We start from the raw sequence: 15,433 nt of genomic DNA, 5'->3' as shown, positions 1-15,433 counted from the left end.
CACGCTCGTGGCTTCGCTTGTCTCTAACCGTATTAAACATTAAACATTATGCGTTAACTATTTAGGAAATGTATAGATTTCGTATTCCTACACCAAGAATGGATTTTGTAATGAGGCTATTCAAAGAACACAAAAAAAAAAACAATTAAAATACAAAAACAATTACAAAGCAAGGTAACATATAGAAGAATAAAACAGACAGAGACAATTGTGCACTGTGTGCTTAGGATAGGTTCAGCATGAATATCAGAGTCAATGAAGCCCTGACGCTGTTTTCTACCAACAAATCAGCATTGAATAAAAGCCAGAAGGCAGAAGAAAAAGGAAGGGACTGGGAAGGGTAAGGAAAATTATACGGGTCTCCGGCTACCCTATAGTTTTGCTACTGTTTCACCCTGATCCTCTGTGGGGGTGTGGTACTTTTCCCAGTGCTGGTCTTATTCGTGCCAAAGCGTGCTTGACACGCTCACTATGAAATTATTTTAAATATAAATTTGATGTTTACTGTTGTCTACCATCACAATTATCGAGGTTAATATGGACCTTAATGAAAATTTAATGTTACTTTATTGTTTTTTCATTGTAACTGGGCATTTTCTACGAAGTTATCAAATTATCTGTTCGTACGTAGGTCGATTCACTTGGCCGCTTTGTACCTTAATTACTATGCAAATATGAGCAGATTTACGCAAAAATTCAGTATTATGTTCTAACATTGGCTATAATAATTGTTAAAATCTCCGATTTTATAACGTTAACCCTTTCTCGACCCTTGAAATAAGGATCACATCCTATATTAAAACAATAATATTGATGTAGACACGCAGTTAATTTTTATTTTTTTATTTCAACGAAATTATCACGTTCCTGTGAGTTGGAAATAAATTAAATATGATTTATCAATATGTAGAATATTGTTTTAGCTTTGTAGATTTAGCCAATAGCTAAATTGTAACGTTTCTATAGTAGCATAACGTTTATTTGTTCTGAATGTGTGAACACGTATACTAATAAATAAAACTGAACTGATTGTATTTGTAAAACAACTATTTATCAAATGTATACGAGCGTAATATAACGATCATAAAATAGTAACTATTAGAATATTTATATTAGCTGTTTGTACCATTCGTTGCATATTATAATTGTTCTGATATTATAAACGCCAAAGTTTGTAAGTATGTATGTATGTATAGATGTTTTTTACTCTTTCACGCAAAAACTACTAAATCGATTGAAATGAAATTTGGTACGAAGATAGCTGGACAACTGGAATAACATATAGGAAACTTTTTATGCCGATATTCCTATGATATACATACTTACGCGGGTGTAAACACGGGGCGCAGTTAGAATACTTGTATAGTTAAAGGAAATGGTTGACAGTCCTAGTGATTTTCCCGTATTATCCCCGCTCCTGTAGGATTTCCGTAACAAAAACTATCCTATGTCCTTTCTCTTTAACTATCTCAGTACATGTTACTTCCAAATCGATCCGGTACTTTCTGAGATTAGCGCGTTCAAATAGGCAAAATAACAAAATCTTCAGCTTTCTATTATAAAATAATGTTTATAGCAATAAAAAAGATATTCAAGTTAAGTATTTAATAGTTTATATAATTAGTTATATATAATTAGTTTTTTTTCAGTTTCCTCTGATCTTTCACTATTTTTGGTGACGCCAGATAGCTTGGTTATAAAGATTGTACATATATCGCCTGTCACATAATCTATATCACTGAGTGACATAGGTTATATATGTACCCCGTGCGAAGCCAAGGCGAATAGATGCGACAGCTCGCATCTCATTACGATGATGCGATTATTTGAATAGCAGAAATACTACTGCTGTTTTGACAATAACGCTAAAATTGCAAAAATATCAAATACATTATAGTTTATTGCACTATGTCGCACTGAACTGAAATAGGTTTTCTGTGTATTGTATCCAGTATAATTTACTAGCTGCGCCCAGCGGTTTCACCCGCGTACGTCCGTATCCCGTAGGAATATCGGGATAAAAAGTTCCCTATATGTTATTCCAGTTGTCCAGCTGTCTACGTACCATATTTCATTGCAATCGGTTCAGTAGTTTTAGTTCTTACAAACTTTCGCATTTATAAAATTAGTAGGACTAGGATTAATAAGAAGCATTCTTTAAAATTCATGTACGAAATATTAGTGTCCTTTTACATCATAAAATTAACAAATTAGCCAACGTCAAAAAACGGACAAACAATCTAATATTGTCTGATTGACAATCTCTTGATTGTGTTGATAATAATTAATACGCTTAATTAATGATAACAAGGATAAAGGTAACACAAACATGATTAAATATGGATCGTCTAAGATTGAAATTGGATATTACTCATTGAAACTAAAGACGCGAAGTGACGTTTTATATTGCGTCGATAGGCTAGTTTCCACAGATGCTAATTTTCTAGTTCTTTTCTTATATTATAAATTGTTTGTTGATGTGTCTTTCTTTCATATTATTACGGACTGAATTTATGATTCATTCCTATGGCAATAATCTTAAGCGCGGGCGTCTGCAATGCAATGCAATGCATTTCGTCCGCCTCTTCGCTAATAATCACTACAATTTTTAAATAAACGCTTCTGAAAAAAAAAAAACTTACAAAAGATGTGTATAAATATTTGGATGGTCGAAAAAAATGTGTATGTATGTTATATGTGAGTTGTAAGTGTGTGTGTGTTTACTCATTTGCCGATGTACCTATAGCTATACTTTGTTATTTATTGATTTTTCCGAACATCCACCTTGAATCCAAAATGGTTTAGTAATTCTATAGACACAGTATAAAACGTTAGATATTCGGTCAGTTAATATTTACATAAATGCAGTGGATTTAAATCAATTTTCTAAAACTTTGCTCTCTGAGAGTGCGGATATGCAATTACTGTGAAGTGTTCTATTGTTAACGCTCATTCTTTATAGATAGCGAGTTATATTAATGAGACATTGTAATTCGAGCATGCTGAAATTGATTACATTCTATTGGTACAGAAAGATTTCATTTTCTATTCGGCAAAATATTGTTAGTCTTACTACCAACAATATTTGTATGAAATAGTTCTTTGTTAGTAAAAGCAAGATTGATAGATTGAAAGTAATTTTACTTTTTATCTCGTAGAAGATTATGACTGCAGTTTTGTTGAAATGTTATTGTGGTGTTATTGAGAATGTCACTAATAGGCCAAATTATTATTCTTTTTTTCTTTTTATGTCCTATGGCTGTGGGTGAAGCACAGTTATTGGTTGCATTTATAGAACTAGCTACGCCGCACGGTTTCACCCGCGAACGAACCCACAAGCGAAAGCAATTCTTTTCTTATTCTGAACGTACACGCTATATCATTGTAAAGTTTCTTTAAAATTCGTATCGAAGTTTTTTCGTGAAAGAGTAACAAACATCCATCCATCCTCGGAAAAACTCACGTTTATTATATTAGCAGTATCTACGAAATCAAAATCTTTTTGGGCTTATTTACATTTATCCTCAGTCATATATTTTATCAAGCGGCTTGAACAAAAATCACAATAACGTTTTTTGTTATTTGAAGGTTTTAAAAATAACAGCATTTTATTATTAATAGTAATAAAACAGTGGTAGTAATTCTCCCATATTCGTGTCATTTGATATAAGAAACAACTAATGATTACGAAAGCTGATAGTTAATAGGCTAATTACAACATTACTCTACAATCTATGTACTTATAGGGTATAACTGATTTTTTCACTTTTTTGCTATGAGCAAAATAATAATTTTATAGTAAAAAATCATCTCGCTAACATTTAATTCGCGTATTTTCTTTTTTAATTCTACGTTCAGGTATTGTTAAAGGGTATTCGCTTTTGTCTGTTTTTATACATGATAATAAAATTACGCATTTCATAAAAAAAAAATATTTTTATTGCCAAGAAAACGGTTGCATATAGGTAAATATTATTGCATGTCCTTATCTTTATGTGCGTAACATTATAAAGACACAAACTAAATCTCAAAGACATGGTAATAAACGCGTTATACCTACCGGGTATAAAAGTATCTCAATAATAAATACCTACTTCAGAAAATCCCGTATGCCACGTAACATTCGTTAACCGTCACAAATGGGTGCATTAGTATATCGACTCGATTCGGGAGCGGATTCTTCGCACGTACCGCGGCCTGGTATATTGAACAAACTAAACAGTTGTAAGAATACCTCACACAGGCTTGTAGGTAAATTGTTTCGCCTGCTATTTATGTTTCCCAGCTTGCTAATACGTGCTGAGCCTCTGAAAGCGACGTATTTGCTTTCACTCAAAAGTTTACAGCGCTTGATTGCATTTCGGGGTAAAATGTTCACTCGCTCATTTAAACTAACCGTGTAAACAATAGATTTAAAGTTTAAAATGTTGTGTAGTTTCGATAAATTATTGGATGTTTATTTTTGTAGTACAGTATTACTGGGACGGCTTGTATAGATGGCGCTTATAAAATGTTGAAAGATTTTAGCAAAGATAGCAAGGAATTTTCTTAATAAGGTATTTTTAATAAGATATACATATTAAAAAGACCAGATTTAATAACGATTAAAAAATCTTGCGCCACAGATAATAATAATACTAACGGATAATAATAATAATATAGGTGGCTGTGCTTCACCATTATGTATAGCGCTAATTGGAAGTAGGTTTTACAGACGATCCAATAAACAAACAGAAAAACAGGCAAACAGAGCGATTAACTTCATAGCAGTTAAGCGAAATCTCTTTATTATTACATAATTGTATTAACATAGAGATATTTTTTTCTAAACAATACTAAATGATGCTGTTTCCATATTATTATGAAATATCAAAGATGCGAATTGTTTCTTAAAGCTGATATAAATTTCTCATTACAAGAGTAATAATGATATTGCTAATGAATACGTTGATATAAACTTATCACAATGCTAACGGTTATGCAGCTAATATGATATTCATAATTCAACTCTTTTGATTTGATTGATTGATAATTCTTTATTTGCAACAACAAATACGCACAAATAGGCGGCCTTTTCGTTAAGATAGCGATTTCTTCCAGGCAACCTGTTTTTTTTTTTTTTTTTTTTCAGTGGGGAAATCTTGCATAAGATACCCACGGCACCCGGGGAAGGAGCCGTGGGTTATGTCGGATTCCTACCGACTAAAACCCCACTGTGTTCCAACGCGCTGCTTTAGACGGGACTGCGGGAACACATTGTACTCTACCGCGTGTCCCGCCCAGCAGTTGCCCGTTTCCAGGCCCTCCACTTGGTAGACCACCCATTGTTCCCCGCTCCACCATCGGCGTTCCCCAAACCCCCGGCCCCAACACCGTTCGACCGGAGGGCGCACGCCGAAAGGCCCTCCTAACGTGTGATACACGCGGGGGGCCCTCCGGCGCACTTTTATAGAGGTTTCCCTCGCAGCCCCCACCTCACAACCAGAGGGGGCGGCCCTCGGTCCGGCCCCACGGACCGGATTACGAGTTGGCAGACGGCCGTCAGAGGACAGCCGTCGCCCCACGCCCACCACCGCAAGGACTCACCGCACGTCACCAAAGCGACGCGTCGGGATCCCGCCAAACTGTGCTGGTAGTTTCACTACCCACGCACTAAACACATTGCACGCGGCCTCTGGCCGCCATCCACCGCCGCACAAGTGCGGCACCCTGCCAGTCCGGCGGATTGAGTCAAACGAGACCCAATCAACCCCCAGCCTCATTATTTCCCAGCGGAAACCGCCAGGCCGCGACCACTGGCCGCCATCCCTCGCCGCATCTAAACGGCACCAGAACCAAACCTGGCCCTTCGGGGGATCCTAGCCAGCCAGCCAGCCAGCTAGCCAGCCTTACAAGCAGCTAGTCAGCCAGCCGGGCAACCAGCCGGTTCCAGGCAGCCGGCCAGACGGCATTATAGCCAGCCAGCCAGCCAGCCAACCGGTGGGGCAGCCGGTTCCAGTCAGGCTGCCAGCCGGTACACCATCCAGCCACCGAGCCTACCGGATTACCAGCCGGTTCCAGCCAGCCAGCCAGCCAGCCTTCAGGACAGAGAGCCAGCCAGCCAGCTATAAGGACCCCTGGCCGTCGGGTCAGTCGAGTCTCTCAGACCACTGACCGGCCGTCCAGCCCCTCCGCGTCCAATTAGCTTCACTCAGAGTGCCAGAGTGCAATCTGAGCTACTGAGCCCCCCCCGCCACGACAAGGCTTGGAACCGATGGGGGGGTCTTCCAGGCAACCTTAGATCGAGGATATATTCTCTTTATAGGTATGCAATTTTTATGAAATATTAACAACCTTCGTATTAATATAATATCGGAAAATGATAAATCTATAAACCAATACATTTTTATACCCGTGTTATCGGCAATTTCTGTAATTCATAGAATTTAAATAAAATTTCATGAATATACTGAATTTCATTCACTCTTTTCTGAAAGAAAAACATAAAATATACCGGTCTGTATACAATATATATCCTTTACAATATAAAATGGCTTTCAATATTAAACTTTTAATTGATAATATAATCTCCATATATATAAAATTCTCGTCATAATCTGAGTTACCATACTCTTCCTAATAGCCGATTATCATGATATTTAGTTTGCATATCGGGTAGATCTGAGAATCGACCAACATCTATTTTTCATACCTCAGAATAATAAGAGTAAGGCAGACGTTTGCCGGGTCAGGTAATATTTTAAATGTGGCCTTCCACATTTAAAATATTAGTGAAAGTAGAAAAATGTTGTTTCGCTGTCAAAGCGAACGGCTGTACCAATTAAAACAAAATAACAGATCATGAACTTTATGTGGGGATAAAGAGATGAACTATAATTGCATAATATTTGTACGGCTATCATGCTAATATACATGTCGGCAGGTAGCCGCACTTCAAACAACACAGTCACGCGTCTTCTAAGACTTAATGTCAGTTTGATCTGTTATACATATTGTTAACTTAAATTCACAGTACCTGGATGATCGAGCTTTGCTCGGTATTTTTTTTTTTTTTGTTTTAACTTTAATTTTTCGCCAAAAAATAGTATCATTATTCGCCAATAGATGTCAGGTAGAGTCATAATAAATTGGGACTACTCAAACGCCTCCTATTTGTTAAAAAAGTAAGTTTAAGTCGATAAAATACGAATAAAACACGAATATGACATTTTCTAAAAAAGATTCCTAGCTAGATCGATTTATCGCCCCCGAAACCTCCTATATACTAAATTTCATGAAAATCGTTGGAGCCGATTCCGAGATTCCAATTATATATATATATATATATATATATACAAGAATTGCTCGTTTAAAGATATAAGATTAGCACAATTCAATTCAAAATCTAGTTCACAATAATTCTTTAAATTTTCACAAATTTTGCACAAGCAAATTATGCTAGCGCGTTATTTTAAAACAAAGAGCGACCGCGCTGAAAAACTTCCTGCAAAAAATGCTGTAAACCTCAAAGAGAAGTTATTTATTAGTTTTCAACACTCCGTGGAGCTCAATGGACTCTTCTACATACTTTACTTCGGATCAAGCCACAAGCTTATTTTTTTTCCCTTAAGACAGATATTTCCCTGGAGATGACTAGAAAAAGCTAACGAGAAAGCGAATGCTTTAATGTATTAACGTTACTTTGAAAATAAAAATAATAAGGTGCATTTTAGTTTTTGCTCCGTTATTCTGTATCTCCAAGGTGTGAGGAGTACAGGATAATACTTTTAGCTTCCGGATTAATGATTAAGCTATGAATACTTTCAATATATTGATAGCTTGCTGAGATTTTTAGTACAATTTTATCCAAAGTCCAGATTGCGGAATACGTATTGTTTATTTAGACGCATTTATTAGCTTCAGTCATATGTTTGTATTCAATCGACTTCTTAGATTAAATTTTAACGCTTTGTACACTTATCAACACAAATTTAACTTCCAAGTGTATACTCTGTATACGAGTAAATGAAACAATTTAGTTGATTCAATAATTGCTTATATGATACAACAATTATATTGTTTCACTTCCTCTTCTGATGGTTTCGGTTTTTGTACCTACATAATTGTTATATGATAGTTTATTGTTTGAAACATACAGTGTTACAACAGATAAAAATCACAAAAGGTCTATATTGGATTAAAATGAACCAAAGAAACCTTTCATTTCCTCACAAATCAAATTTATTTATGAGTTATGGGTTCTTTGAAAATATTCACAAATATTTCGTCATTGTTTATCTGATTTTATCATTTGTTAAATTTTATCTCATTGTATAATCTCATGGTTTATCAGTTATTAAAATTGACGGAATCTATTATATTATTATGATTAAAAAAACACGACAATTATGATAAGACTACCACTTAGCACTTTGGTAATAATAAATTGCCTTACCTCTGTTTATTTTTAGGGCGCCGCCCATAAAAAATGATCTATTACCACCACTTACCATCACTGGTCAACCACCAGAACAAACAAATTCATATTCTTAATATAACTTTTTGAAGTAACCCTAATAGTAGGTAGCGCGTACATTCGTTATCAAAACTATATTTACTATTATTCTCTAATCAAAGCCGTGAGTAAATCTTATTATTCATATAATATACCTTTTCGTATAATGTACGTTTAATTATGACTCTAAGTAAGAAATAATAAGGAATGCTCGCGTGCGTAGCTGTAATTCACGCTTCCCCGAGTACCTAATTATTTTAGCTTCAAATTTCACGATTTTCATGATTATAGTGGGCGCGTGTAGTTATTCAATTTTAGGAGATTTTCATGAAAAATAGCATGCAGGATGTACATTATTATTTCATTCATTATCCTAATATATAGTAGCTTTAGCTTTGTCGCCGAAAATAGAATTGCATTTTGAAGATTGGAAAATTATGTTTTGTTTATATTTGGTGGCAATTTTTTTTGCGAGCAACAGCCAGTAAATTTATTTTTATATATTTAAAACAGAAGTTATGTTTGAATAGTGTTTAAAAATAAATGCATTATGTAAATAATGTCAGCATTATGTATTTACTTTAAAAGTATTTATTATGTTATAAGGACTGTGCTAGGAATTATTAAAATAAACAGCTAAACATGGCAGCCCACAGCATAATAAGAGCTGCGTTAACGTTTTTAAAATTACAATATTAGGTTTTGTAGGAGTTCAAAAGGCAATGACAAAAAGTATTTGATGACACGATTCGAGCCTTTCAGTTTTGGATGGACACCATCCTAGCATGACATACTAATTCGAAATGTTTGTTAGTTGGGCTTAATTCCAACTTTTGAAGATAAAGGCAATGTATTTGCATATATTTTATTCACCTTAATAATTAATTGAAAATATAACATTTGCCATTAGCCCGCTCATGTCTTAATGCTTGATGTCGTTGAGGAACTGAGACGTAAGTTTAAATCGGCAAATGGTATGGGGAGACGAAAAATTAAGCTGATAAAAATAGAAAAAAGAATCGGATACATCACGCTAACTTGAGGAGTATATACTAGCTTTTCGCCCGCGGCTTCGCCCGCGTAGAATTCGCTTATATTCGCTTATATCCCCATTTTCAACCCTTTCTACCCTTTTTTCGCGATAAAAAGTATCCTATGTCCTTTCCCAAGTTCAGTTCTATCTTCATACCAAATTTTAGGCGTGAAAGCGTAACAGACAGACAGACAGAGTTACTTTCGCATTTATAATATTAGTAGGGATATTGCAACATGTATATAAATGATCAGCAATTTCGATTCTTTGTCTTCATCTTAGGAGATAGCCCCAAAACCATGCAATTGTTGATGGAGATATGTTTCGTGAACCAAGTCATTTTTTTGTATGTGGTAGTCGAGCACGCTTCGGCACGAATTGGGTCAGCTCGCACCGGGGAAGTACCACACCCCCACAGAAGACCGGCGTGAAATAGCATTCTGCTGTGTTTCGTTCGGTGAGTGGTGGAACCGGAGGCCCATATCCTTTTCCTTAGCCTTCCCAGTCCTTTCCTTTATTCCTATCGCCAATCCTTTCTTAATCCCTTCCCAAAAAGTCGGCAATCCATTTGTAGAGGCGTAAGGTCTGCAAAGGACCTTATGCCTCTACAAATGTTCATGGGCGGTGGTAGCGCTTATCATCAGGCGTCCCACCAGTTCCATTGCCGACTGTAACATAAAAAAAAGTCATGATCGAGGGTACAAAATAATTCGTTACTGAAATTAAGCAGTGTGAGTAAAGTTGGTTGCTTGTGATTGCAAAACAAATATCCTCAGCAATTTTTATTAGAGAGAAGTCGCCCATTATGATGATGTGCACATAGGAAATAGAGTGTTTCTCAACTTTCAAGGTTACTGTGAGATCAGGACTGTGAAATACGTTAAGGCATTTAATATGAGGAAATTTCTAGTAGTAAATGCTCAGCTTTTCCTTAGGAGAAGGTTGATGTAAGGACAGTTCCTTGATCGTGAAACTAGGAAATGAGTAGGAGAAAGACGACAGACAGGGATCAAGCAAGGATTCAGACATGATATACATCATATACGATATAGTATGGTATGCTCTGCGCATTGATATGACGGCAATATTTTAATGAAATCATAAAGATGTGTTAAGAGTGATACCTTCAAGGATATAGAGGAGGTGCTATGGAAACTGAATATGAATTAGAATCAGAAGAAGACACAGAACAAAAAGTATTGATACTATTTATGCTATAATTTAAAGACATGTGCTAACAAAAATTACAATATAATACTCGTATATGAATAGGTATTAATTTACTGTAATGATACTAATTAATCAAATAAAATAACATAACAACTTACACTACATATTTATAATATAAAATAACTAATGTTATTACATATAAGTAATAAAAAAATACCAGTCAAATGGACATGTATCTTGAACATAAGATAAGGAAAATTATAGTCTATGACTCGACGACAATACCAATTACCATGACGTTTCCGCTTGTTAATTTGACATTTGACAAATCAATAAGTAGATAAATCATTTAAACTAACACTTGACATTGGCGCAGTTCCTCTGTTGGGTGAAGCCAGCAAAGAAGTAAATAATAAGAGAACTTGATAAATTGCAAACATAATAAACACAAAGATATAAAGAAAAAATGTGTCGATAAACAAAGTAAAGATTAATAAAAGTATTGATTAATGGAAAGGCGAAAAAACTACAGCTTTGATATTAATCTAGAAGATAAATTATGTGATATCTACCTATAGACGTGACTTTTTAAAGTCATAGGGACCGAAAAAAAAAATGGCATGGTTGGCAAGTGTGTTGTGTCGTGATGCATTATTAGAGTACTGGAGATTTGAGCATTTAGGTAGGTTTATTTTTAGAACATAACATGATAGTACTGAAAATTAGAAAATACTTTAAAATATTAAAATAAATGTTAATAATGCAAAAAAGTCTACATTTATTAGCCTTACTTACCCACAGAAAAGAGTGTTTGGTATACATAATAAATGCAATGTAAAAAGCTTGAAGCAATCCACGTTCGCAAAATGATTTATTCAAATGCAGAATTCGATATGGCATTTTTGCGTTTGTAAGTCAAACAGTAAGTATTTTGATAGAAAAAGGCAAAGAAATTGTATATAGTACAATTGTCCATAAAAAGGTTATTATTCACACGGATTACATCATTCCAAATAGGAATAGCTTTATTTACAAATTCGTATGTGGTATTGAAGGTATTTAAAGGCGTATTTAATTGGGAAACCATGTTACATGTGACAATAGTGCCAATTCAAATGATGAGATGGTGCTTTAGCAAAAACGACTCAAATTATTTAAGCGACATCTCTATATTTTGGATAGAATTTAATAATGCAAGCTTTATTTTTTTACTTGTTGACCTAAAAGTATCAATGCAATTCAGTCGTTGGTCTAGATGTCACTAATTCAAATTTAGGAAAATAAACGTTTTGTAAGTTTACAAAGTACTCTCTGCACACCGTGGTTTCACCCCCGTAAATCCGTATCCCGTAGGAATATCGGGATAAAAAGCCTGTATATTATTCCAGTTGTCCAGCTATGTACGTATCAAATTTCATTGCAATCGGTTCAGTAGTTTTTGCGTGAAACACATCCTTACAAACTTTCGCATTTATAACATTAGTAGTTAGTAGTAGTAGTAAAGTAGTATGTTTAAAAAAATAGATGGTTATATCGAACCATGCCATCTACCTCAGCGAATGCCGATCTTAAAAAAGTTACTCTTGGGTTTTTTTTCCTTTGCTTGATGAAAACGTATTTATATCTGGCAATATCATTACTCAATTGCGTCGCAAATTCGGACATTGCACCCTTTTTCACTAGAGGCACATATATTTTCTAGATCCTACGTGTCTACAGTCAGTTGTAACGAATATAGTAAAAACATTGTTGAATATAAATATATATCATGCTGGTCAAGCTTAGCCAGACGTCTGTGTACAACCAGATCCAAATATCGTTATTGACTTATTTAAAAATATTTATTAACTCACTCACGCTTACGTTTGACTTATTCGGTTCTGTTTGATTAATTCATTATATCATTATTAAATTAAAGTGCGAAAAAATTATCACTAAATCTATTTTAAGTTTATATATGTTTAGTTTAAAGAATAGGGAAAATTGAAGTATATGTATATTCGCGGGATTCCAAAGGTGTATCGGGCAATCAAAAGATGGCGCAAATTGTGCCAAGAAGTATTTGCTTCTGTATAAGATGTCACTGAACTATAAAAATAATATTTTTGTTGGGTGAAGCCATTGATTTAGAGACGACAGAAACTATGTTCTTCTTGTGACCTATGGTAACAATTTCACACGTCTTTGCTTTCACTTGATACATACTGTATTTGTATGGTACTTTTACTCGGTTAAACACAAAAAGCTTTTGTAACATTACTTCACTGTTACACTTGTACACTTTGTTGTACACTTAACACGTAGGTGTAAAATAATTACAGATTCTTTATAAAATCTACACTGAATTCGAACATATAAAAAACGGGCTCCGAATGCATATAAATGTGTACAAAATGTGTTCTGGTATTATTTACTTGTATAGTCGTTTATTGAACCTGCATCAGTTAGCACAGATTCAACTAGGAACTACTTTTACTAGGTAATACTTCTTATTCAAGTTCTACTAGGAAGCGGAGAACAAATAATAGAACACATGATTAATTAATAAATTGAATACTTTATATCTTTTGGATACAAATGGAAATTTGTTGAAAAAAGTAAGTGTAATTTATAGCATAATATATTATACTTTATTAAATCTTTACGTGTTTGTTTCAACTCAAAAATGAATGAATAGATTTTAATGGATTTTTTGTTTGTTGGATTTGTCTTCTTTTACATTACAATAAGAACTACGTAACATTTAAATAAAAAGAAACATTTATTATAGGTTTATCATAGACTTATTTGAAAAAGAGCTTGATTAAGATCCGGTTCAGAAAGCAATTTCTACAGAGAAGAACCGGCAAGAAACTCTGTAGGATATAATAATTCTGATTCAATTTCTAGTATAATTATTTAGGAATAGACCTTGGTATGAATTCAAGATCTACATCGCAAAATCTTATTAAAGTTGGGTGATGAAGGTATTTCGGTCCACCTTCCTGCACAATGGTTTTTAATGTGAAATTGCGAAGTAAATGCACCAGACCAGCTTTTGCTTGTACCGCAGCATATCTATTACCTACACATATTCTATTACCTTTTCCAAATGGCATATAAGCTGCATCTACTATATTACTCTTATTTTCGGAAGCGAAACGTTCTGGGATAAATTTCTCGGGTTCTGGATAAAATCTTTCGTCGTGATGAACAGCCCATATTGGCACCATTATCCTAGTCCCCTTTTCTACTTTGATATTACCCACTGGCAGAACAGTGTCTCTTACACATTTTCTTGTTAATACCCCGAGGGGTGGATGCATTCGCATAGCTTCACTCATCACCATATCAACGTATTTCATACCCACTACAATATCGTAATTCATTTTGTTATCATTAATTTTAAAAGCTTCGTCAATTTCCTTGTGGACTTTTTCTAAGTATTCTGGATTCCTTCCCAGTTCTATTAACGTACTAAATAACGCTGTCGCTGTAGGTTCCACGCCCGCGATGAAGAAGAAGAATGCTTGCGCCGCCAACAATTCATCCGTTGGTTTTAATTCTAAGCCAGTTTCTTTATCTACAATGTTACCAGCACTCTGTAATGCTACGCATATATCAGCGAAGTCATGTCGTTTGATTTTGTCCTGTTCTCGGGCGCGTATGATTTTCTTAATTGCACCAATGAAAAATTCTTCCTGTTCTTTGAATAAACTCAAACCCAACTTTTTGAATAAATCGTTGCTGAAGTTAATAATAGCAAAAAAAACATTAGTTCTCCAAGAAGGCGTTGTCGTTTTTCGTGCCATATCTAGGAATGGCGAATCGAAAATTGATCCTGTGCTTACTCCAAACACAGCGCCTCCTATTGCTGCACTACAAAAAGAAGATAAAGTGTTGAATGAATTACCTTTTAATAGCTCTTTGTTAGCCTTCAAATGTTCCACAAGATCCACGGCGCTTTTGTCTATGATATAGTACATTAATTTTAATTTAGATGATGTGAATAGCGGTGTCAAACTCTGACGCATTAGTTTCCAGCGATTTCCATGCATAAAAAGAATATTGTCGGCGAGTAAGTCATTTTCGTTTGGCTCCACTCCTCTGTGATTGAAGGAAGTGAAGTTAGTTGCTAAAACATGTTGAATGTTGGTGATATCGAGCACGCATAATTGTGGTGTGAAAAATGTACCAATACCAATAGCAGGTTCATTGCGGTACTCGTTGTAAATGTTACATAGATTTTTGAAAACTGCTTTCTTTTCAATAAAATGATCCCAAAGTACTCCCGCCACTTTGTTCTTCGAGTAAAATGCCACTTTTCTTTTTTTCCAATACTGTTCATTGTATTTTCCGGTTATGTAAACACATAGTGTTATTACCGCGCAAAATAATAATGCGAACGCGATCATGTTTGCTGAGTTTATGGTTGTGATTCGAGATACACCAAAGTATTTATAGTCTGCTGATTCATAGCGTACTCTAATCTTATTTGATTATAATATATGATTAATATCAAATACTGTAATTTATTATACTTACTTGTTATTCAGAGATTTACTTGAATTTAGGCTGATACTAATTTATAAAATGTCATTTCTAGCCCTATATATTCGTGTTAATGTAATTTATTTTACTAAAAGTTGCTATATTTATTGATTTTTATTTTAATATTAATATCTTGTCTCTGTTCATAACAGTATATACCTACCCTGAAAAAATACTCGAAGGCTTGGGATTTATAATATTTACAA

General features: G+C 34.6%; 2 protein-coding genes across 2 annotated transcripts; one reads left to right on the top strand and one right to left on the bottom strand.

Annotated features, from left to right (window-relative positions):
- The first annotated feature begins 239 nt into the window (after nt 1-239).
- LOC119838295 (basic salivary proline-rich protein 1-like) lies at nt 240-6,153 on the top strand. Its single transcript, XM_038364162.1, has 4 exons — nt 240-340; nt 5,287-5,374; nt 5,453-5,632; nt 5,863-6,153. The coding sequence occupies exons 1-4, from the start codon at nt 240-242 to the stop codon at nt 6,151-6,153; spliced, it is 660 nt and encodes a 219-aa protein (XP_038220090.1).
- A 7,286-nt stretch (nt 6,154-13,439) lies between these two features.
- Nucleotides 13,440-15,103, bottom strand: LOC119838369 (cytochrome P450 6B7-like). The gene has a single exon (XM_038364296.1). It carries the CDS (start codon nt 15,089-15,091, stop codon nt 13,592-13,594), a length of 1,500 nt encoding a protein of 499 aa, XP_038220224.1. The 5' UTR covers nt 15,092-15,103; the 3' UTR covers nt 13,440-13,591.
- Between the last annotated feature and the right edge of the window lie 330 nt (nt 15,104-15,433).

Source organism: Zerene cesonia, unplaced genomic scaffold (genome assembly GCF_012273895.1).
Source record: "Zerene cesonia ecotype Mississippi unplaced genomic scaffold, Zerene_cesonia_1.1 Zces_u002, whole genome shotgun sequence".
In the NCBI taxonomy this organism is placed as follows: domain Eukaryota; kingdom Metazoa; phylum Arthropoda; class Insecta; order Lepidoptera; family Pieridae; genus Zerene; species Zerene cesonia.
This window is presented reverse-complemented; position numbering and strand designations above follow the sequence as displayed.

Coding starts and splice junctions, on each gene's coding strand:
- LOC119838369 (XM_038364296.1), bottom strand. CDS start 15,091: ATGATCGCGTTCGCATTATTATTTTGCGCGGTAATAACACTATGTGTT.
- LOC119838295 (XM_038364162.1), top strand. CDS start 240: ATGAATATCAGAGTCAATGAAGCCCTGACGCTGTTTTCTACCAACAAA. Junction 341..5,286: donor AAAGGAAGGGACTGGGAAGG/GTAAGGAAAATT, acceptor CCCGCCCAGCAG/TTGCCCGTTTCCAGGCCCTC. Junction 5,633..5,862: donor GATCCCGCCAAACTGTGCTG/GTAGTTTCACTA, acceptor GGGGGATCCTAG/CCAGCCAGCCAGCCAGCTAG.